The sequence below is a fragment of the Lontra canadensis genome, unplaced genomic scaffold, assembly GCF_010015895.1.
Source record: "Lontra canadensis isolate GAN:19392208 unplaced genomic scaffold, GSC_riverotter_1.0 scaffold59, whole genome shotgun sequence".
Taxonomy (NCBI): domain Eukaryota; kingdom Metazoa; phylum Chordata; class Mammalia; order Carnivora; family Mustelidae; genus Lontra; species Lontra canadensis.
In genome coordinates this window covers 5,454,650-5,476,141 of record NW_022631053.1, presented here as the reverse complement: position 1 = coordinate 5,476,141, position 21,492 = coordinate 5,454,650, and the positions used below count along the sequence as shown (strand labels likewise).

General features: G+C 55.2%; 2 protein-coding genes across 2 annotated transcripts; one reads left to right on the top strand and one right to left on the bottom strand.

The window, feature by feature from the left end:
• Window positions 1–5,037: 5,037 nt before the first annotated feature.
• On the bottom strand, window positions 5,038–19,520 carry WNT10B (Wnt family member 10B). The gene is made up of 7 exons (XM_032876893.1): window positions 18,896–19,520; window positions 10,851–10,980; window positions 10,383–10,519; window positions 9,350–9,469; window positions 8,954–9,216; window positions 6,890–7,263; window positions 5,038–6,234 (listed from the first exon to the last, which is right to left on the bottom strand). The coding sequence occupies exons 4-7, from the start codon at window positions 9,421–9,423 to the stop codon at window positions 5,776–5,778; spliced, it is 1,170 nt and encodes a 389-aa protein (XP_032732784.1). The 5' UTR covers window positions 9,424–9,469; window positions 10,383–10,519; window positions 10,851–10,980; window positions 18,896–19,520; the 3' UTR covers window positions 5,038–5,775.
• On the top strand, window positions 18,113–21,285 carry WNT1 (Wnt family member 1). The gene is made up of 4 exons (XM_032876894.1): window positions 18,113–18,306; window positions 19,024–19,277; window positions 20,012–20,277; window positions 20,769–21,285. Exons 1-4 carry the CDS (start codon window positions 18,203–18,205, stop codon window positions 21,255–21,257), a joined length of 1,113 nt encoding a protein of 370 aa, XP_032732785.1. The 5' UTR covers window positions 18,113–18,202; the 3' UTR covers window positions 21,258–21,285.
• Window positions 21,286–21,492: the final 207 nt, after the last annotated feature.

Sequence of the window (21,492 nt, the reverse complement as noted above, 5' to 3'; positions counted from 1 at the left end):
GCTGCTCCCCTGGCCCCGCTCCCCAGCTCCCTCCTTCCTTTCCTCCACCTAGCACCGGAAGCCGCGACGGCGACGGGAGCTGTGCGGCGCACCCCCACCCCCAGACCGGGATACTTCCCACCTCCCCGATCGCGCGAGAACTGCGCGGTAGCGAGTGGCAGTTCTCGCGAGATCCATCACCATGGCAGCGGTTGCCGCAGAGGCAACCGGGTGCTGGAGCTAAATCCTGGGCGGGGGCGATGTGGGGGCTGCAGGCTGCGGGCGGCGGAGGCGGGAACCGGGAAGTGGGGATGAGGCAGTGGGCACTGAGGTGAGAATCCCAAGCTCCAGCACCGTGCCTGGAATTTAAGGACTGGAGCTGCATGCTGGCCACACTGGAAGAGGCTGGGCGGAGAGGCAAAACCAGGAGCAGGGTATGAGTGCAGAGTCCTTGCTGTGGCCTACCCTGTTCTTCCAGACCACAGGCTTATTTCTTAACCCTGGCTAGCTGCATGAGAGCCCTCGTTGCATCACTGTTGCTACTCACTCCTCCCAAGCTAAGGGTAGGTTACTCAGGGGTCTAAATCAGGAGATCATTTCCCATGGGGAAGAAGAGAGAGAGAGTGATGAATATAAGAGACTGAAGGGAAAAGCTGGATTCTGGTCCAGTTAGGAAGTCGGAAAGTGAAAGATAAACGGTGGAAACCTAATATTCAGAGGTGTGGCTTGAGGGAGTGTACCTACATGACTATGACTTTTAGTATCCCAAAGAAAATGAGACACTTTACACCCTTGTATAAAGTCTTTACACCCTTGCCCAGCCCCTACTTTCCTTACACTCATTTCTGCACCTGATCTAGACATGCAGAACTGCCTTGAAACAGTCTCTGCTATTATAGAAGAAAGGCACTGGTAATACTAAGAAGAAGGTTCTTTTTTAAGTGGCCTCTCTCCTCAGTGTATGGGAACACATAGCTCCTCCCTAAGGCTTGAGCCAAAATTGTTGCTTTTCTGTTTTGGGTTTTTGCTGTTGGTTTTGGTTTTGGGTTTTGTTTTTTTGTTTTTGTTTTTTCTGGGTGTTTTTGTTTTTGTTTTTTGCCTTATTTCTTGTCTCTTTCAAGAAGAACCAGGTTTGGGGCACCTGGGTGGCTCAGTCATTAAGCATCTGCCTTCTGCTAAGGTTATGATCCCAGGGTCCTGGGATCCAGCCCAACAGGCTCCCAGCTCAGCCAGAAGCCTGCTTCTCCCTCTCCCACTCCCACTGCTTGTGTTCCCTTTCTCACTGTGTCTCTCTCTCCCAAATAAATGAATAAAATCTTTAAAAAAAAGAAGAAGAAGAAGACGAAGAACCACCAGGTTGGTAGATAGCCACACTGTGTCTATCCCTTGTCCCCCATCAACCCCTGGTGTATACATTCATCACTCTCTTCCTCTTATCCCAGTCTGTTTTCTCTCTTATTTTAATGTGGAGAATAACTACACCCTAGAATGTGAAGCCAAGAGGACCCTAATTTAAGATGGTGAGGGAAGATCTGGATAACAAGGAGCATGTTTACAACAGAGTTGTATATGTCCTGGGCTGTTGCTATTAAGAGGCTTTGCCCTGATAAACTCTGTGTTGTAAATGGCAGAAGACTTCTTCAGTTTTATTGCAAACTATTGGATCAGGCCCTGGGATACTTCCACATGTACTCTTTCCCTTTCTTTTCCTAAAATTTTCACCCCACCAAGTTATGCCCCTACACCAACCACCAAAATTATGCTTTGCAGGATGCCTGGGTGGCTCAGTCAGTTAAGCGGCTGACTTCGGCTCAGGCCATGATCCCAGAGTCCTGGGATCGAGTCCTGCATCAGGCTCCTTACTCCACAGGGAGCCTGCTTCTCTCTCTGCCTCTGCCTGCCACTCTGCCTGCTTGTGTGTGCTCTGATGAATAAATAAATAAATAAATAAAATCTCAAAAAAAAATTATGTTTTGCACCACCCACCTTCACTAGTGCCCCAACCATGCCAACATGCCTTTGGAAAATCTGACAGGAGGTAAGAATTCAATGTTCCTGCCCAAGACTTGTAGATCCTCTTGGCGTTGGGTCTCAGGTGTTACAGAAGGATGGAAATGGTGACAGCCTAATATGGTTAGCAGCAAGTACCATGACATTTGAGTCAGAACTGATGGATGAGGGGTGCCAGGATGGCTCAGTCAGTTAAGTGTTTGCCTTCAGCTCTGGTCATGATCCTAGGGTCCTGGGATGGAGCCCTACATCTGTCAGGCTCCCTGCTCAGTGAGGAGTCTGCTTCTCCCTCTCCCTCTGCACCATCCCTTCCCCTACTTGTGCTCACTCACTCTCTCAAATAAAATAAAATAACTGATGAAAATCTCCCAGGCTTTCTGTCTTTGACCTGTCTGGAGTCTGGAGTCTGCTCCAGCATCACTGGGTGTTTTCCATTGAGCAAAGAAGAGGAGCAGAGATAGCAGAGGTGCTGCCTAGTTGGCAATAAGCCAACCACTGCCACTCCCCAGCTTTCCAGCCACTTGAAAGGCTAAGGGAAAAGAGCTCATCCAGAGCTGAAAGAGGCCTAGAGGCCTCATCAGTCTTTCTCCCTCCCTCTGACTGTCAGTGGAGCTAAGTAAAAGCTGAAATTGTAGGCACCCGCTCTGTGGGTTGCACACTCCCACTCTCGTCACTGACCCCAGGCCTGGGTCTGAGCCCAGCACGTGTGCCGGGAGCAGGGGTGGGGGGGTGTTGGCCTTGCTGACAAAATCCATTTGGAATTTCTCAAGGTTGTGGTTTGGGGCTTAAGTTTGCCACAGAGTATGTCTGACGAAAAAGAAAGCTAGAAAGAGAGGGAGCCAAAGGGAATACAGAGGAAGGAAACAGGAAAAAAGCTGAAATATTCTTGCTGTAATGCCATTGGAAAAATGAGAAATTCCCATTCTGGTTGTTCCTTATCATTATTCTCTCTCACATCCTTTGCCCATTCTAGCTGTATCCCCTCTCCGCCCCATACACACCAGGCTTAGTCAGTGACTGAAGTAAGAATGAGATATCTTCCCGCTTCCATCAGATTTCCAAGTCCAGGACTCTTAAGTGGAAATTCAGGACATAAGATTATGCCATAAAATACTGGCCTAACCCAACATTCCTCAAAAATGCCCTTGCCACCTGAGTAGCAAAATCACCTGATTTTGAGGGTAATTTGGGTAGCAGATATACCTATTGCCTAGAGAAATAGAGAAAACCATTTCTACATTCCACGGCCAAAGAGATGACCTGTTAGAGGCAGCATCTCGCAAACCCATAAACATTTAGTCACTTGTAAAGTTCTGAATGTGTGATGCCTGTCCCTTTTCTGAATTGAATGATAATGCTTTTTAAAGATACTGGGGTAGGAATAGACTATAATTGTTTAAAAATCTGTTTTCTTTAATTTTGGTTATCTCCTAAAAGACAAAGGAATTATTTTGCTAAGATTAAATGCAAAAGAGCTCTGAATAAGGAAGGACAAAACACATATGCAAATAATTCAGTAGGAAAGCATGCTGGTTTTGCTGGTTTCCAGAGCAATACACTCCCTTTCTGAGCTCTGGAATCTCTTTTATATGTGTCCCATTAGTCTTATATCCCCCTCCCAAGTTCTCTGATTTGGAGCCATAAAGAAAACCACCTGCTCTTTTGGGTCCAGGCTTAATGTTGAGATCCGCTCAGGACTTGAAATCTCCAGAGCAGAGGTAACCACATGCTGTAGGCAGGGGTCAACAAAGTACAGCCAGAGAACCTAATCTCACCTGAAATCGGGTTCTGTGAATTAAGCCTTATTGGACACAGCTACACCCATTTGTTTATGTGTGGTCTATGGCTACTTCTGATTCACAACAACAGAGTTGAGTAATTATGGCAGAGTTGAGTAGTTGCAACAAACCCCACAAGCTTAATACAGCTGACCCTTGAATGACACAGGTTTGAACTGTGCAGGTCCACTTAATACGTAGATTTTTAAATACCATACACTACTGTAAATGTGTTTCATCTTCCTTGTGATTTTTATTTAAAAAATTTTTTTTTAAAGGTTTTATTTATTTAGGGAAACCTGGGTGGCTCAGTAAGTTAAGCAGCTGCCTTCGGCTCAGGTCATGATCCCAGAGTCCTGGGATCGAGTCCCACATTGGGCTCCTTGCTCCTCAGGGATCCTGCTTCTCCCTCTGCCTCTGCCTGCCATTCTGTCTGCCTGTGCTCACTCTCTCTCCCTCTCTCTCTCTCTGACAAATAAATAAATAAAATCTTTAAAAAAATGTTTTAAAAAAGATTTTATTTATTTATTTGACAGCGAGAGAGGGAACACAAGCAGGGGAAGTGAGGGAGGGAGAAGCAGGTTTCCCACCGAGCAGGTAGCCCAATGCCAGGCTGGATCCCAGGTCCCCGGGATGATGACCCGAGGTGAAGGCAGACACCCAACTGACTGAGCCACCCAGGTGCCCCTTCCTTATGATTTTTAATAACATTTTCTTTTCTTTAATTTATTTTCTCGTAAGTACACAGTATATAAAACACGTGGCATACAAAGTATGTGTTAATCTGTTAAGGGACTGTTTCTGTTATTGGTAAGGTCAACAGTAGGCTATAAGTAGTTACGTTTTGGGAGACTCAAAAGTTACATACAGATTTTTGACTGCTTAGGTAGTGGGGACGCCCCCAAACCCCGGATGTTGTTTAAGGGTCAACTGTTTACTCACTATCAAGCCCTCTACAGGTAAAAGAAAAAATGCCAACCCTCATTCTAGGGCAAGGACCAAGGTGAAGTCTGGAGTTGAAGCACGTAAAAAGTAAATTGGGCCTATGTTTGGATATCCAGCCCCCACCCCCAACCTCGAAGTACCCTCTGGTTTTTCACAGAGAGAGATGCCAACTGAATCACTGAGGACCATTTCAAATCCTTTGTGGAACTAGGCAGGATACATGTAAATAAAGTCATTGGGTGTATGAGGGTAGAATTCACCTGGAAAAGAAGCGATGGACTCGGATCGCAAGTGTGGGCAGAAATAGAACCACCACTGGTCCAGTAGTTTAATTTATTTTCGTTACAGACAGAAACCAAGAACAAGTCTCAGTACAATAAATTATCCATTCCCATCCCTCCTGCTAAGGAACAAATAAAAGGCTCAGAGAGTCTTAGGTAAAACTCTTCCTTTAGAGGGTTTCCTTTAACATCTGCCTGGGGGAGACAGTTTTCCTAAGGGCCTAGACAAACAACTCTCTGAGGACTCAAGGGAGAGCCCCCCTCCAGCACTCTGTCCCTTCCCCAAGAAAAACCTCTCTACCACTGTCTCCTATTCCCTCACAAGAAGGGGCCCAGGCTGCTGTAGAGGAGTTTGGGATCAGCAGATAGGAAGGAGTGGTATCCCCGATACAGGTCTATGGCTCCACACAATGCCTGGGGCTATTCCTCAAAGGAGAGGAGTGGTCAAACTACAAGGACACCCCAGCCAGAAGGAGTAAGAACCAGAGCTAAAGGGACTCCAGGATTGGGGAGAGGGAGGCAATACAGTGCATGTAGTCTCCGTTCAGTTCAGCTGTTTCAGGAGCAGAAGAAGGGGGTGACAGCTTTCCCGCCCGGGGCCCTCCTACTGTGGGGGAGAAGGCTGCACGTCACAGACTCTGCCTGACCCCCACCGCCCCCAGAGCTGCTTCCAGGCTGATGCTTTGAGCTTCCAGGAGCTGATATTGACCCTGGCCAGAAATCGGAGCAAAAGGCTGAAAAGGCGCTCCTGCCCTCTGCCAGCCCTGCGGTGAAGCCGCCCCTCACTTACACACGTTGACCCACTCTGTGACCTTGCACTCGTCGCACAGCACGTAGCAGCACCAATGGAAGCGGCAATGACAGCGCTCAACTCGCGTCTGCCGAAGCATATTGTGCCCACGGCCGCAGCACAGGCTGCCGCAGCCGTCCAGCAGACGACTGGTCTTGTTGCATGCCCGGCCCCGAGTGCCGGGGGAGCCCACAGCAGGGTCTCGCTCACAGAAGTCGGGAGACTTCTCAAAGTAAACCAGCTCTCCCGAAAGGCGACGGGGACGCAGGCGGGGTTGGAAGGCTCCGGAGTTGCGGTTGTGGGTATCGATGAAGATGGCCCGACCCAGCCGCTCCCTCAGCGCTGCCCCCACCGCCCGGAACTCTGGGGCTGCCCTCCAGCAGGTCTTGAACTGGCAGCTGCCCGATGTGCCGTGACACTTGCATTTCCGCTTCAGGTTTTCAGTTACCACCTAGAGCGCGGAGGGTGGAGGTGGGGGTGGGGTGGGAGAGGTGAAGGGGAGGGCAGCAAAGGGGCAGGGCACGGGGCACAGCAGAGGGGAGGGAACAGAGAGCACAGGGAGGGAGAAATAGAGGCGAGAATGATCATGGAATATCAGAAGAGAAAGGGCACTGCAGGGCTGGCTAACAGCTCAACTCCCTCATCTTCTGGTTGGAGGACTGAAGGCAGAGCAGAATGATTTGCCCATTTTAATCCCTAGCTGGGAACAGACTCAGCTTAGACAGCTAGATGTGAACAGAACTCAACTCCAGTTGTCCTGAGTCGCCATCCAGTCCTCCTTCCAGAGCGAGCACTAAAAATGAGCACCCTTCCCGTAGGAAGGCAGCTGTGATAATAGCTACCCTGTAATGAGCACCTGCCAAGGACTAGGCACTCTGCCCAGTGCCCTATTTGCTAGCTCACTCTTAATCACATCGTTAAGGTGGGTATCATTAGATTCTTTTTACAGATGCAAAACTGAGGTTAAGTGACTTGCTTGAGGTCACCCAGAGGGGTGAGCGGCCATCCCCCACCGCGGCCCATCCTCTTTTCTGCCTGTGGTGCCTCTCCCTTTCTAGTCAGGCCTCAAAAGCTAAGGAGACTCAGGACAAGTTGCACACACATACCTGTCGCCCCACCCTGTTGTTGTGGATTCGCATTCTTGCCTGGATGTCCCGGGGAGCTTCCCTGGAATCCAAGAAATCCCGAGAGAACTTCTCTCCAAAGTCCATGTCCTGGTTACAGCCACCCCATTCCCACGTGTCCTGGGGGCCGGGGCTGGGACCTAAGCCGGGGCCAGGGCTGGGCAGGGAGTGGGGGAAACTCTTGCCCCGGGACAGAGCCTGCAGCTGCAGCAGCTTGGCCCTCAGCCGGTCCTGCTCACCACTGCCCTTCCAGCCACAGCCGCAGCTCGCTAGCCTGCCCAGGCTGCAGGCCGTGGCGACCGCGTGCATGACCCCTGCCGCCAGCATGGAGAAGGAAAAAGCACTCTCCCGAAAACCTGGGGATGAAAAGGGTGTGACGGAGGCATAAGGTTGACAGGCAGCTGGAGTGGGGAGGTGGAAGGAAATAAGCAGCCACCCTTCAATTCCGGGAATTCCTAACTGAATCCTGACCCTGTCATTTACCAGCTGCATAATTTGGGAGAAAGTCACAGAGAAGGAAGGGAGCGGAAGCTCTGAGCCTCAGTTTCCTCACTTATTAAGGGAGGGGCTGGCTGAGATTGATCTCTGAGCCCCATCCTCGTTCTGTAAGTCTGGGATTTTCGGGTGCAGATGAAAGAACTAGCTGGAGGGCAAGAGCCCTGGGGTTGGCAGGTGACTGAGAGGGAGTCCCCGAGGTCTTTGAAGAAGTGATTGCTGAGTTCTACATCTGAAAGCTTTAAAAATTCCCCAGCCCAGCAGGGAGCTTGGGTGGTGGGGTGGAAGCAGAAACTTTCAGGTTTTTTTTTTTTTTTAGGGCCCTTTAACAAACCTTGCTCCACCACCCCAAAACCCCAAAGCACTGGAGCTATGGCACTATCCTTCCCCTTTCCAGTTTCTGGTTTTCTATTTGCCCTTTAAGACTGCCCTTTATGTTTATTCTAACCTGCTATATTACTCTATAAAATGCTGGGGGGGGGCGAGATGGGTGCGGGGTGATTTTCCCTGAGGCCCTCTTAAAATGTTGGCATCTTTGTTATGTTTTGGGGGTCACAGAGGCTCAAGATGACAAGCTTTTCCCATGCTTCTCATTTGGGGGGGTCCCTTACTTCCTTTTAGGTAGGGGCTTTCTTGAGCCCTGAGAGGATGAGACACGGCACCTCCTTAGGGGCCGGGCCTCTCCCACCCCAGGATGCAGGGTTTTTGGCCCAGCCTCCCAATCCCCCCCAACCTCAACCCTCCAGGGGTGAAGCTGTTTGCACATGTCTTGGGAATTCCCCCGCAGATGGCAGCTGCCTATTAACCCCGTAGTCCCTGAAGTACTGCCCCCACCCTCTAGCCGAGCCCAGAATGGATCTTTACTCCTCCAGGGAGGAAACACAGGCATGGCCTGGCAAGAGGCAACGATGCCTTCCAGACCATACCTCCCAGACCAGACCAGCAGTGACCTGTTCTTTGCCCCTCCAGCCGTTCCTCACCTGCTCAGGTGAGAGCCACCTGGGGCTCCCACAGCACAGAGGAGGGGGCTGCTCCCCGGCTTCAAAGCCATCAGGGTCTTTGTTCCCAGCCTCTGCTCCTGGGAACCCCAGCAATTAGGGGAGTAGGTTTAACCCTTAAACGGTTGGGGGCGTCACCCCACCCCCGCTGAGGCTCTGGGGACACCAGCCTGGGCTTGTCCAAGGAGAGGGAGGGGGGAGGAAATTGGGGGAGGGAATGGGGGGGATGTTTGAAGCTTCCAGGGCTGGGGGCATCTCTGGCTCGCAGGTGCAACCCAGATCGAGCCCGGTGGAGAAAGGAAAGGGGGGCCCTAGGGTAGAAGAACAGCGACCCAGCTGCCTTGCCGGCAGCACGCAGGTGGAAGTGAGGCGCAGGGACCCAGACGGGTGGCCAGGCCCACTCTGTGGCTCCCGGGTGTGTGTGTGTGGGGGGGGGGAATTCCCGGAGAGAGGCCTCTCCTGGAGTCGTGAACCGGTCCCTTCCCGCCTCCGCTCGCCTCGGCCTGGCCCCCACCCCCGGCCCCAGCGGCGCAGACCCGCCGGCCCCGCTCACCGCGCTTGAGGATGGCGCTGTGGTGCGGCAGGCGGCCGCCGCCCTCGAGCGCGGAGCAGTTCCAACGCTGGTCGCGCAGCTGGTGCTGACACTCGTGGACCGCGATGTGCAGGCCCTGAAGCGCGGATGCCGTCACGTCGGGGCTGCGCAGGCAGAGGCCCAGCTGCCGCTTGCTCAGGCCCGACAGCGTCAAGCACACGGTGTTGGCGGTCAGCGGCGGCTCGCCGGGCAGCTTCAGGCCCAGAATCTCATTGCTGAGGGCCCTGGGAACGCAGAAGGCGTTTCGGGGGTCTGTGGTCCGGGCCTCGCGCCCCCTCCGACTCCTCCCGTCCTAGGTCGGTGCTTTCAGCCTCCGGCTTTTTTTCGTGGCCAGGGCGACAGGGGGGATCTGCTCACCGACTGCACAACGCCAGGAACAGGAGACCCGCGAAGCCCGAGGGCGGAGGCCGCGGCCGGGGCTCCTCCAGCATGTCGAAGCCCGGGCCCGAAGGCCCCGGTGGGCAGATCGATCAGGGCCTGCGGGACAGGGACACTTGGGGGCTTCGGAATAGGGTGGGCTGACCCCGGGGTAACCAAGGATTCCTAACTCACCAGTGCGCTCTAGGAACCCTTCTCATCCCTCCCCAAGCAAAACAAGAAGAATCACCCCTGACTCTGGACCCTGGAGGAAGAGTCTGGTTGTCGCAGCTGGAGCTCAGTCAAGAGCCACTGGAGCTGGACCCAGCCAGACACAATGCCCGGCACACAGACACACTGAAGTGCAAACTCAGACATAACTGACTCACAAACACCACTCCACCATCTTGCCACCACTCCCTCTTTGAGGGCCCCACGACTGGCTTCCCTCACCCAACAGAGCGACGCTCTCAGGGCTAGGGGGCGGGATTGGGGGGGCGGGATTAGAACGAGGTTCTGCACCACCTACAGATGGCGGGGTGTGGGGGAGGGTCACCTTCAGCTGCCGTCGAGGGCAGGCAGCGTTGGTGAGAGGGGTGGAGGAATGGGTTCCCAATCCTGCTCTACCCACTTTTTCCACAGTCGGGAGAGAGGGGAGTCTCCAGGTGCGCCAGACAGGGAGGAGACCTGGTTCCCGCCTGAAAAGGACCGCGGCACAGGCTGAGTCCTCTTCCTCCTCGTCCACCTTTCCTAACTAGTGTTTCCCTCGTCCGCAATGCCCGTCTGGTCCCCTCGGGTCCCAGGCTCGTTCCCCCACCCATTTACTCCCTCGTTCAATGCCTTTCTGATCTGGGGATATTCCTTTATTTGCTGTCTTTATCTCTGCCAATATACCTGGCTCTCTCTGTGTCTCCGTGCCCCAGTGGGCGGATGCGTGTCTGTCTGTCTGTCTGTCTGACTATCTGACTATCCGTGTGCCTGTCTCGCCCCGTGTGCATGTCCCTGCCCTCCCTGCTTTCCCAGCTCCGATTACCTGCTGCTCTGGTGCGAGGTGACTACCGGCAAGGTTGGGTCGCCTGTGCTCGGGCTTCTCAAACCGTGGGGAGACTGCGTCGGGTTCTGCTCCTTCGGCAGAGCCGCATTCTTCCAGGGCAGGGCCACTCCTCTTCGCTGCTTCCCCAGCGCCGCCGCAGCCGCCGGGAGGAAGGGAGGGAGGAAGGGAGGGAGTGATCGAGAAAGCTAGCGAGTGGTCTAGCAAGGAACTGGGGGCTCCGGCTCTACTCAACTCGTGCCGAGCTCAGAGGCAGCTCTGCTGTGGCTGACAGAGCTGCGGCCCCTCCCCAAGCCCCGGGCATCCCCACCCCACTCCTCGCACCCCCCGCCTTGACCCGGGGAGCGCAGGCGCTCCCCCTCCTCCCAGCCTACACACACACCCTCTCCCCCGACGCCTGGGTTCACGCTTGGCCCCACTGAAGGGGGTGGTGACCAGAGTGCCTCTCACCTGCTCTGGGTAGCCAAGTCTGCAAGGACGGTGCAGTGACCCAGACTAGGGAGACAGGACCCTGGTCCCACGTGGCCATTTCTCTTTGCCTCAGTTTCCCCACCGAGAGCTGGATGGCTGGTGAGTGCCTCTGACAAGATGAACACGGAGCAGGGAATCAGCTTCCCTCCCTGGACAATGTTGGGAAGAGCCCTTAGCGACAGAACGCGCCTCAGGGCACTCAGAGCCAGCAGGAAAAGATCCCTTCTGGGTGGCTTGGCCTCCACCCACCTCTGAGCTCTGCGCCTGCCCCTTGGGAGGGGTCAGACTTGGCCTCAGAGTTCGGTCCTAGCAGATGCTCGGGTAGCCCCAAAGATCTCCAGCTTTCTCCTATGCTTCCCTTGGCTTATAGGCATCCTTGACCAGAGAGTTCTCCTGCCCCATCCCGAGATCCCAGCTCTGCACTAGGAGTGGCCCAGATTCTTGCTCCAGGCTTTCAGACTTGCTTCACATGGAACGAGGAGGGCCTTGGGATCCCAGACTGAGCCCAGCCTGAGGACAGCCAGGGAAAGTGTCTGATCTAGGGGTGCACAGACCAGAGCAAACCACCTTAGGGAGCTCCAGTGGCAGTGAAGGGGTTAGGCGCCACTGCGCTCCTGCCTGACTCACCCTCCCAGCTCTAACCACTGCGGGCTATTTTTGCCAGAGAGGGGCCCCAGGCTTCCCAGCCGCCCCCCGCCCCTGCCAGACCGCAGCCCAAGGCACGACTGGCCCCGCGCGCCCAAAGCTGGCACGTTGACTCAGAGACAGGCCCCCTGGGGAAGCAGAGCCACGGGGCCCGAAACCCACAGCCACAGTCATCTCTTCCTTGGTGGTGGCCTTGCAGCTCTTCTGGGGGCAGTCAGCCTCTGGCCTATGCTGCTGCAGGGCCTGCCCTGTGCTGCAGGGGGTGCTGCTGTCTAGGGGGCAGAGCAACCCGAGATCAGTGACTTTCATCCGTGGTCATATTATTTATTGATCACCTTTATGCACCAGGTCTCCAGCGGGCTGGGAGGTAAAAAAGTGCCATGGTTCCTAACGCTGGACAGCTCTGGTTGCTATTCTTTGCTTTCTCACCTCTGGGGGCAGGGGATGAAGAGAAATAGCCCTAGAACTCCTGCCTCTCCTTCCTGTTCAGATGCCACGACCCACACCATGTGTGGCTTTTGAGGCCACCAGAATCTGCAAACTCTATCTCAATAGCTTTCATCTTTACACCTGGATTCAGTGACCTTGTCCTCCTTCCTGCATGTCAGCCTGGGACTCCTCTCAGTTCCCCAGAGGAAGGGGATAAGGTTTCCTATGCCTCTCTTCTCCCATGGGCATTTGTATTTTTCCAGGTCTCTGCTTTTTTGTATTTCTCTCAGGTTTCTGATTGTTACTTCTGATTCTACCCTTGTCAGGCTATAGAACAGTCAGGTGTCAAGGAAGACCCAAGGTCAGAACAATTACCCTAGACTCCAACTTCTCTGTGGCTCCCGAGCTCCCCAGGCTGGTCTGTCCCAAATCCAAGGACCCACACTCCTGTTCCCTCTCCATGCAAAAGCCCAGCTCTGGGACAGGAGGCCACAGGCAGGCAGACTGGGTGGCCTGAACTGGCCCCCAGTGCCCTTGGCCCGACCGGCTGGCCTGAGCACTGACCCGCAGGCGGCTGGAGGGTGGTGGAGCAGGCGGGGTCTGGAGAGGGCTGTGGGTACACACCCATTGCCTAATACCCCAAGCACGCGGCCAGCTCCAGGAAAGGGGAGGGGCGGGAACCAGAGAGACCTTGACAGGGGTTGGGGCCATGACAGGAGGGGGAAAGTGAGGGGCTGTCATTACTTTGGGGTGGGAGTGGGAGCAAGCTGGTCCCCTTCCCCTCATTGAGAAGATTGGAGGCTGCTTTCCCACCATGGGGATGTAGCAAGAACAATCTGGGAAGAACACTGGGGCCCTGGAGGGCGGGGGTCAAAGAAAAGAGTGGGGGCCCTGGGAGATTGGGGGAATAGAGCAACTGAGGCGGCTACGAGAGCAGAGCGAAAGCTCGGAAGCCTCCTCCTCCCCTCATGTTTGCCTTGGCCCGGGGTCCCGGCTGACTCATCTATTGCTGAGCCGCTGATAGGGGCGGCCAAGCTTGGGGAACCCAAATTATAGGCCCGGGAGGGATGGATGCGCCCTCAGCGGTGAGCTCAGCTGCACTGCCCACCCTCCGCCTCTCACGCCTTCTGCTGCAGCACCGTGGGCCACCACCGGGAGGCACCAAAGAGTCCGCAGCCCCACTGCACTGGACTCCCTGGGGAAACCCCCAACAGTTGAACAGTTAGCCCCAACAAATCTGTGGGATTACCATAGACAGAACTTGGCCCCCTTCTCTACCAGAGGCTGATGCCTTCCCAGCACGAGGAGGCAGTGCCGCCTGCTGGTGCTTCAAAGGAAGGTAGGCCCCTCTGCCACAGATTCTCAGCCCTGGTTCCCTGACTCCCTCTCACACTCCCAACAACAAGGTAAAGCCCCTTTCCCCTCCGACATCTTGCTCCTGTTCCCATTCCAGAGAGGTGGTTTGCTACTGATTTTCTACTTTGAGCCTTTAAAGTTCTCCGTGGTCAAAAGTGGTAGAAAAATAGAGCAAGGTAAAGGAGACAGGTAGCAGGATTCCATTTTATATAGGGGGAATGACAAAGAAAGTGAGGGAACCATTCCATGGAGCTATCTGAGGAAGGGTCTTCCAGAACACAGAAAAGCAGATGCAAGGATCCCAAGACAGGAACTTGCTTGGTATGTTCAGGGAATCAGCAAGTAGGCCAGTGTGGCCAAAGGGATGAACCCACAGGGGAGAGAGTGCAGGCAGTGAAGTTAGAGGACGAGGAAGAAGTAGGGTCAGATCATAGATGGCCATAGGTCACTGTAAAAAGCTCACCTTTTTTCTTTGACTGAGATGGGGAATCACTGGAAAATTCTGAGCAGAGCAATGAAGCAATCTGACTTGGGTTTTAGAAAGCATAGCTCTGGCTGCTCTGTGGAGAAGAGAGTGTGGAGGGCAAAGGTAGGAGCAGGGAGCGCTGCCATGAGGCTAGTGCAGTAGTACAAGAGAGAGGGGATGGTGGCTTTGCCCAAGGGTAGGAATGGGTCCAAGTTTGCACATATTTTAAATACGGAAGGACAGGATATGTCCATGAACTTGACATGAAGTACTAGAGAACAGATTCATCAAAGATGACTCTAAGGTTCTTGTCCTGAGAAACCAAAAGGATGGAGGTGCCATTTACTGAAATGGGACGACCAAAGAAAGAGCAGGTTAGGATGGGGGAAGAACCAGGCATTCGAGTTTTGACCTTGTACATTTTGAGATGCTTATTCAAGTGTTAGATGTGCAAGTCCAGAAGTTCAGGGCCAGATGTATAAATTAGGGAGCGTGAGACTGAATAGTTCACCAAGAGAATGAGTGTAGATTGTGAGACTGGATAGTTCACCAAGAGAGTGAGTATAGATTGAGAAGAAAGTCCAGATTGAATTGGGGAACATTCTGAAGCTTAGAAATTGGTATACAGGGTGGAACCAGATAAGGAGACTGAGATGGTGAGCAGCTAGGGAGGTAGGAATGGTGTTCTAGAACCCAAGTGAGAAAGAAGGAGGACGGGTTTGATTCCAGGCTGTTCCTGGAAAGTTGATTAGGCTGAAAACTAAGAATTGACTGTAGAGCATTCCAGAGGTCATGGATGATTTTGATAAGGAGGTGTAGCAGGTTTAAAGATGTGATCAGGGTGGAAAGAGAGAATAAAGAAAAGAAATTAGTGCTAGTGATTAAAGCAACCCTTTTGAGCTTTGCTGTAAAAGAGAGCAGAGAAATGGGGCAATCCTGGGAGGTAATGTGGAGTCAAATGAAACTTCAGCAGTTTTAGATGGGAAATATTACAGCACTTGGCATGCTGATAGGTATGATCTGCTACAGAGGTAAAATGAAGATGCAGGAAAGAAACAGGAAAGACAACAGAGTGATGATTTGATCTAAATAGAAATTTGGGCCAGGTCACTCACAGTGTGACCCAGACTTAGAGACTTCCCCTCCCGCTCTTCCCCACTACTCCTGGTGGGTGGAATGGTAAAACAGAGGATACTAGCTGGCTCTTTTCTTTCTTTCTCTCTTCCTTCCTTCCTTCCTTTCTTTCTTTCTTTTCTGTCACCAATGGCCACAGATGGGACTTCCTGTCTTCTAGTGCATCTCCAACCTCTAGGGGGTTTTATCAATCCATAGGCTAAAAAGACATGCCCCAGGCCCCAGTGGGAATAAACTGCTAAGGGACAAAGGAGAAGCTACCCATCATTGTCTATTTACTTGAGCCATCTTGTACCCTCTCCAGGGTGCCCTCTGGAGAGATTACTGGCTTTTGGACCTGAGGAGGATGCTGGACCAGTACACCTTGTCCTTCAGGGTTGAAATCTTGGAGGGGCCAGGTACAGTGGATGGGGCAATAGGACTGGGAAGGATGTTGCCCTCAAAAATAACCTCCCTCAGCCTCCATCTGGGCTAATCAGCATCTCATCTAAAATAGAATTGCCCCAGGAAGATTACTTAAACTCATCAGACATGTACTCCTTAGAGTGACTTCCCCACCTTGAAGGGGAAATTCTGAGACTTGGAACTTTTTTAGGATCAGAACTGGGTACATCCTCATTTAGAAAGTACCCTGAAGGCAGGGGAGATGAAAAAGAGAAGATCCAAAAGGGAGACAGAAAAATCCTAAAGATCATTTTTATTTATCTGTCAATGTCAATAGGAGAAAGGCCCTTTATTATTGCTGCACACTCAGAAATAGCTTGTAAGGTGGAAAGAACGTGGGTTTTGAGTCAAAATGATCTGGGTTTAATTCTAACTCTACCGTTTATTCATTTTTTAAGAAAAAGATGTATTTATTTATTTTAGAGAGAGAGCATGCACACAGGGAGAGGGGCAGAAGGAGAAGGAGAAGGAGAGGAGGAGAAGCAGACTCCCCACTGCATGTGAAGCCCACACAGGGCTCGATCTCAGGACCCTGAGATCATGATCTGAGCAGAAATCAAGATGCTTAACCAACTGAGCCACCCAAGTTCCCCCTGCCATGTATTCATTTTCTAAAGATTTTACTTTTAAGTTATCTCTACACCCTATGGGGGGGCTCCAACTTACAATCCCAAGGTCAAGAGTCGCATGCTCCACCGACTGATCCATCCAAGTGTCCCCATTTGGTCATTTATTAGCTGTGTGGACCTTAAACAATTTCTTAATCTACTTTTTCCTCTGTAAAGTGAGAGAAGGGAGAGACATAAAGGAGATCTTCCCTCCTTCCAGGGGCCATGTGTGTGTGCTGCTGGGGCATGATGACCAGGCTGGCAGTGCTCGCTATGCCCCACAGAGGGAACAGCTGCCACATCCTTAATAGGAGGCCAAGGTAGCCTTGAAACTGAGTTGGAGTCCCAGGGAGAAAAGAGAAAAGCATATAATGGAGGAGACCCTTACAAGCATTTTGGGTATCTCAATGTAGTAAGAGTGGAAAGAGCCAGAGGTTTTGGAGGAAGATGGAAATTTGACAGAAAAATCCAAAAAGAAGCAGTCATGTGGAGGCATAAGTTCTCTATTCTGGGCTCAGTTCAGCCAGCAGCTCTTCTCTTCCCAGCCCTCCCTCCTGCACCCCTACATGCACCTGTCATCTATTCCACTGCCCTTCCTGAGCCTAATCCTCAGAGACTCAGCCACTCCGGGCCTTTCCTATCTTTTTTTTTTTTTTAAGATTTTATTTATTTATTTGACAGACAGAGATCACAAGCAGGCAGAGAGAGAGGAGAAAGCAGGCTCCCCGCGGAGCAGAGAGCCCGATGTGGGGCTGGATCCGAGGACCCTGGGATCATGACCTGAGCTGAAGGCAGAGGCTTTAACCCACTGAGCCACCCAGGCGCCCCATGGGCCTTTTCTATCTTGATGCTGCCTTGGTTGCAGGCTCAGGCCCCTCCCCTAGTGACATGCACAGGTTGACACATACTGAGGGTGACGCACCATAGGATGACACAAGGTATACATGGCGAGAGTGACACAGATATGCATATTTAATCTCCCCACGCACACACACTCATCCACCCATCCACCCACCTCCACACACAGTTCCAGACACTCTATGCCTCAGTCAATCATCTGGGTCTTTCCTGACAGTGGCTGCCACCTCCTTCCCCACAAATAGATGATGCACTGTCCCAGGTGGTGACTGCAACAAGATGACTCGATCGATTGATCCCTTCTGACCTGAGCTAAATTCCAAGATTCCTTGAAAAGGTCCCTAACATCCCTCCTCCTCAGAACAAGGAGTTTCCTTACATGAGGACACACATGGGTGTGCACCCTCACGACACATTCACACATTCTCATACGCATTCACGTTTGCATTGTGCCACTTAAACACACACACACAGACACAACACACACACACACACACACACACACACAGAGTCACTTGTGCATGCCTTCCAGCCCACAAACAAACTGCCACTGTCCCCGGTTTCTCTCCACAGCAGGCTCTGTTTAGTGAACTTACCCCCAACCCACGCACCCCCTGGGATTTCACGACCCCAGCGGCACCCTCAGGCTCCCGCTGATCCTTCCCTGTCAAGCCGTCGGGGCGGGGTCTGAGGGGGGGGTTCCTGGGAAGGAGGCGTCTCCCGGGAGTCGCTGCCCGGAACGACAGCTTTCCTTTCCTTCCTCTACTCAGGAGTGGGGAGAGATGGGACGCCAGTGGGGCCGGGCTGACGTCGAGGGACCCCACGGCCGGCGGTGGCGAAGCGGCTGCGCTGCCGGCAGACTCTCCCCGTAGCATACTATCGCCTCGCCCCCTGGCGGACGCTGGTCCCCGACGGGCTCCGGACGCGAAGAGGAGTGAGGCGGGCGCGCGTGGGAGGGCGTCCCAAGGGGAGGGGTCGGAGGCCAGTGCAGGCAGGGAGGCGGGAGCCACCGGGCAGGGGGCGGGGGTGAGCCCCGACGGCCAGCCCGTCAGCTCTCGGCTCAGACGGGCGGGAGCCACGGCCCCGCTCGCTGCCCATTGTCTGCGCCCCTGACCGGTGCGCCCTGGTGCCACAGTGTGGCCCGGCGGGGCAGCCTCCTATCGTCACTTCAGCCAGAGCCGCAACTATAAGAGGCGGTGCCGCCCGCCGTGGCTGCCTCAGCCCACCAGCTGGGACCGCGAGCCATGCTGCCCGCCGCCCGCCCCCAGGGCTGTTAGAGCCAGACTGCGAACTCTCGCCACTGCCGCCACCGCCGCGTCCCGTCCCACCGTCGCGGGCAGCAGCCAAAGCCGCCCCAACTTCAGCACAGAGGCGGCGAGGCCGGGCAGGCCATGGGGCACTGGGCGCAGCTGCCCGGCTGGTTTTCTGCTACGCTGTTGCTGGCGCTGGCCGCTCTGCCTGCAGCCCTGGCCGCCAACAGCAGTGGCCGATGGTGGTAAGTGAGCTGGTGCGGGGTCGCCACTTGTCCCGGGGCGCAGAGCCAGGGGCCAGCCCCAGTCAGCTCCCACGCTCTGGGATCCGTCCGCAGACAGGCTCCCTCCACCGCACTGACTTGCTTCCGAGACACCGAGGGGCGCTCTGGAGCGCAGCTGCTCCAGAGAATCTAGTTCTGATGAGGTGGGAGAATGGTCCGCCCGCCGCGGCCCACGGTTCTCCAGGCAGGGAGCCCACTCCCATCTAGCACCGCCCTTCATCCGTGAGCCCCAGACCAGCCTCATGGTGGTAGCCACACCACAGGTTCCCCTGCCTCCTCCGGCAGCGAAGGGCCAGGCCCGTGCTCAGAGAGATGAAAAGGGTGGGACTCCTAAGCATGGCCAGCCTTGGGTGGGCATGGACTCCAGGCCAGGATTCCCTCCCCAAGCTGCCCTGAAGCCGTCCCTCAGAGCCAAGGTGAACACCTGGTCTTCAGGTTTCCCATGCCTCCTCTGTCCAGTCCCCAGAGCCAGGGCCCCCAGTGGTCCCGCGCAAAACTAGGGACGCCCATTCCTTTCAAACTAGTGAGCCAGGGAGCCCGGAGTCTTTACCTCATCGCTGATGTCCTGTGGTTCTCCCAGGCAAATAGCCCCAGGAAGAGGACAGGGTAGACGCGACTTTTTTGCTTAGGGGGCAAGTCCCCTTCCAGAGCTTGAGCTCCTACCATGCACCTCACCAGGGGCATCGTGAACGTAGCCTCCTCCACGAACCTGCTAACCGACTCCAAGAGTCTACAACTGGTGCTGGAGCCCAGTCTTCAGCTGCTGAGCCGCAAACAGCGGCGGCTGATCCGCCAGAACCCGGGGATCCTGCACAGCGTGAGCGGGGGGCTGCAGAGCGCTGTGCGGGAGTGCAAGTGGCAGTTCCGCAACCGCCGCTGGAACTGCCCCACGGCTCCGGGGCCCCACCTCTTCGGCAAGATCGTCAACCGAGGTGGGTACCCAGGAAAGCGACGCTTCCGGGACCAGGGGAACGCAGGGTCACCCACAGGGCAGGGGCGGGCGAGTGTAGGGAAGATGTCCCGGGCGCCCACAGGGTTACAAGATCAACCCGCCAAGAGCTTCATGCCCAGCGCCAGCTCTGGGCCAGACTCGTTCTGCCAGGCGTTTCCCAGCGGTGCACCTCGCGCGCGAAGCTGAACTTTCCTGCGCCACCGCCCAAGTAGAAGCGGGTTCTAAGTCGTGGACGCTGGCTGGCCCCCACTTTCGCGGCCCCTCTGAAAGGCGCCCGGGAAGCTGATCTCTGCCAGAGCGTCTCGCCTCCAAGTCCAGCAACGCTCGCATCGCTAACACGGGGCCGAAAGTCTGGGCTACGGAGAGAGGTCTTGACAGTGCAGAGTTCGTCCTCTCTCCTCTTCTCGGTTTTTCTTTCTGGAGCTGCCCCACTTCCACTGAGGAGCCAAGCGCGCCCCAAGTCTCAGAGTCTCAGGAGCGCGTGATCACAAGCGTGGTCAGGGTTGCGTGCCCACGCACGTGCTTTCTCTAGGAGCCCAGCTTCCCAGCGCAGCGCGCCGCCTGGTTCTCGGGACTCCAAGGGCGGAGTCGGGGCACCGGCCTCAAGGGTCCCGAACCCTCCATTGAGAAGGCTGGCCGCCCCCCGCCCCCACCCCCTCCCCCCGACTCCCCTCGCGTTACCTTCTCGCTCATCCCCGCTCCCTTCCCTCACAGGCTGTCGGGAAACGGCGTTTATCTTCGCCATCACCTCCGCGGGGGTTACGCATTCAGTGGCACGCTCCTGCTCGGAGGGCTCCATCGAGTCTTGCACGTGCGACTACCGGCGGAGGGGTCCTGGGGGCCCCGATTGGCACTGGGGGGGCTGCAGCGACAACATCGACTTCGGCCGCCTCTTCGGCAGGGAGTTTGTGGACTCCGGGGAGAAGGGGCGGGACCTGCGCTTCCTCATGAACCTTCACAACAACGAGGCGGGCCGCACGGTGAGCGGGCTTCAGGGGTTCTGTCCGGAAGCGCAGTGGCGGGGATCTCCCAGTCCCTGAGCAGGGGCTGACCTCGAATCTGGGCAGTAACGGTGGGTGATACCGCCAGGCGTCAGGGCAGGGAACCAGGAGAGGACGTTCAGAGGGTGCGGAGGTTTCGAAGGGAAGGCAGAGAATGGAAGAGAGTGGCGCAGGGCAGGTAGATCTGAAGAGGTTAGAAGTCAGGCAGCCCGTGGAATGTATTGCCTATAGCCCCTCCGGGTTAATAATTGAATAAAAACGAGGCTTGGAGGCCGGGACCACGTCCGGCGTGGAGCGTGGAATTGGGCCTGGTGTCCAAATCTCGGCGCGACGATTTCACGCCTCTCTTTCCCTTCCTCCCTTCCGCGCTTGAGGAGGTCCTGGCAGGGTCCGGGAGGGGACAGTATCTGGGATGGTGGCTCTGGCTGTGACAGTGCCGTGGGACCCACTTTCTTCCCCTTTCCTCCCAGACCGTGTTCTCCGAGATGCGCCAGGAGTGCAAGTGCCACGGGATGTCGGGCTCGTGCACAGTGCGCACGTGCTGGATGCGGCTGCCCACGCTGCGCGCGGTGGGCGACGTGCTACGCGACAGATTCGATGGCGCCTCGCGCGTACTCTACGGCAACCGCGGCAGCAACCGCGCCTCGCGGGCAGAGCTGCTGCGCCTGGAGCCCGAAGACCCCGCGCACAAGCCGCCCTCCCCCCATGACCTCGTCTACTTTGAGAAATCGCCCAATTTCTGCACGTACAGCGGACGCCTGGGGACAGCGGGCACGGCGGGGCGCGCCTGCAACAGCTCGTCGCCCGCGCTGGACGGTTGCGAGTTGCTCTGTTGTGGCCGGGGCCACCGCACGCGCACACAGAGCGTCACGGAGCGCTGCAACTGCACCTTTCACTGGTGCTGCCACGTCAGCTGCCGCAACTGCACGCACACGCGCGTACTGCACGAGTGTCTGTGAACCGCCGCGCGGACTCGCCCAAGAGCGCTGTCCTCTCGCCCGCCTCCGCCTCGGAACAGAACACCTCCCCCACACTTCGCACCCTCCCGGTCCCTCCAGCCGCACTCCCGGGGATTCCTACGTGGGCGATCATTTCCCCCACCTCCTCCTACCTGGGGACTCCTGAAACCACTTGCCTGGGCGGGCACGAACCCTCTTGCCATCCTGACGGACCTGCCCCGGACCTACCTCCCTC

Coding starts and splice junctions, on each gene's coding strand:
- WNT10B (XM_032876893.1), bottom strand. CDS start 9,423: ATGCTGGAGGAGCCCCGGCCGCGGCCTCCGCCCTCGGGCTTCGCGGGT. Junction 9,217..9,349: donor TTCCTGGCGTTGTGCAGTCG/GTGAGCAGATCC, acceptor CTGCGTTCCCAG/GGCCCTCAGCAATGAGATTC. Junction 6,235..6,889: donor ACAACAGGGTGGGGCGACAG/GTATGTGTGTGC, acceptor TCCGCGCTCTAG/GTGGTAACTGAAAACCTGAA.
- WNT1 (XM_032876894.1), top strand. CDS start 18,203: ATGGGGCACTGGGCGCAGCTGCCCGGCTGGTTTTCTGCTACGCTGTTG. Junction 18,307..19,023: donor AACAGCAGTGGCCGATGGTG/GTAAGTGAGCTG, acceptor GCACCTCACCAG/GGGCATCGTGAACGTAGCCT. Junction 19,278..20,011: donor CGGCAAGATCGTCAACCGAG/GTGGGTACCCAG, acceptor CTTCCCTCACAG/GCTGTCGGGAAACGGCGTTT.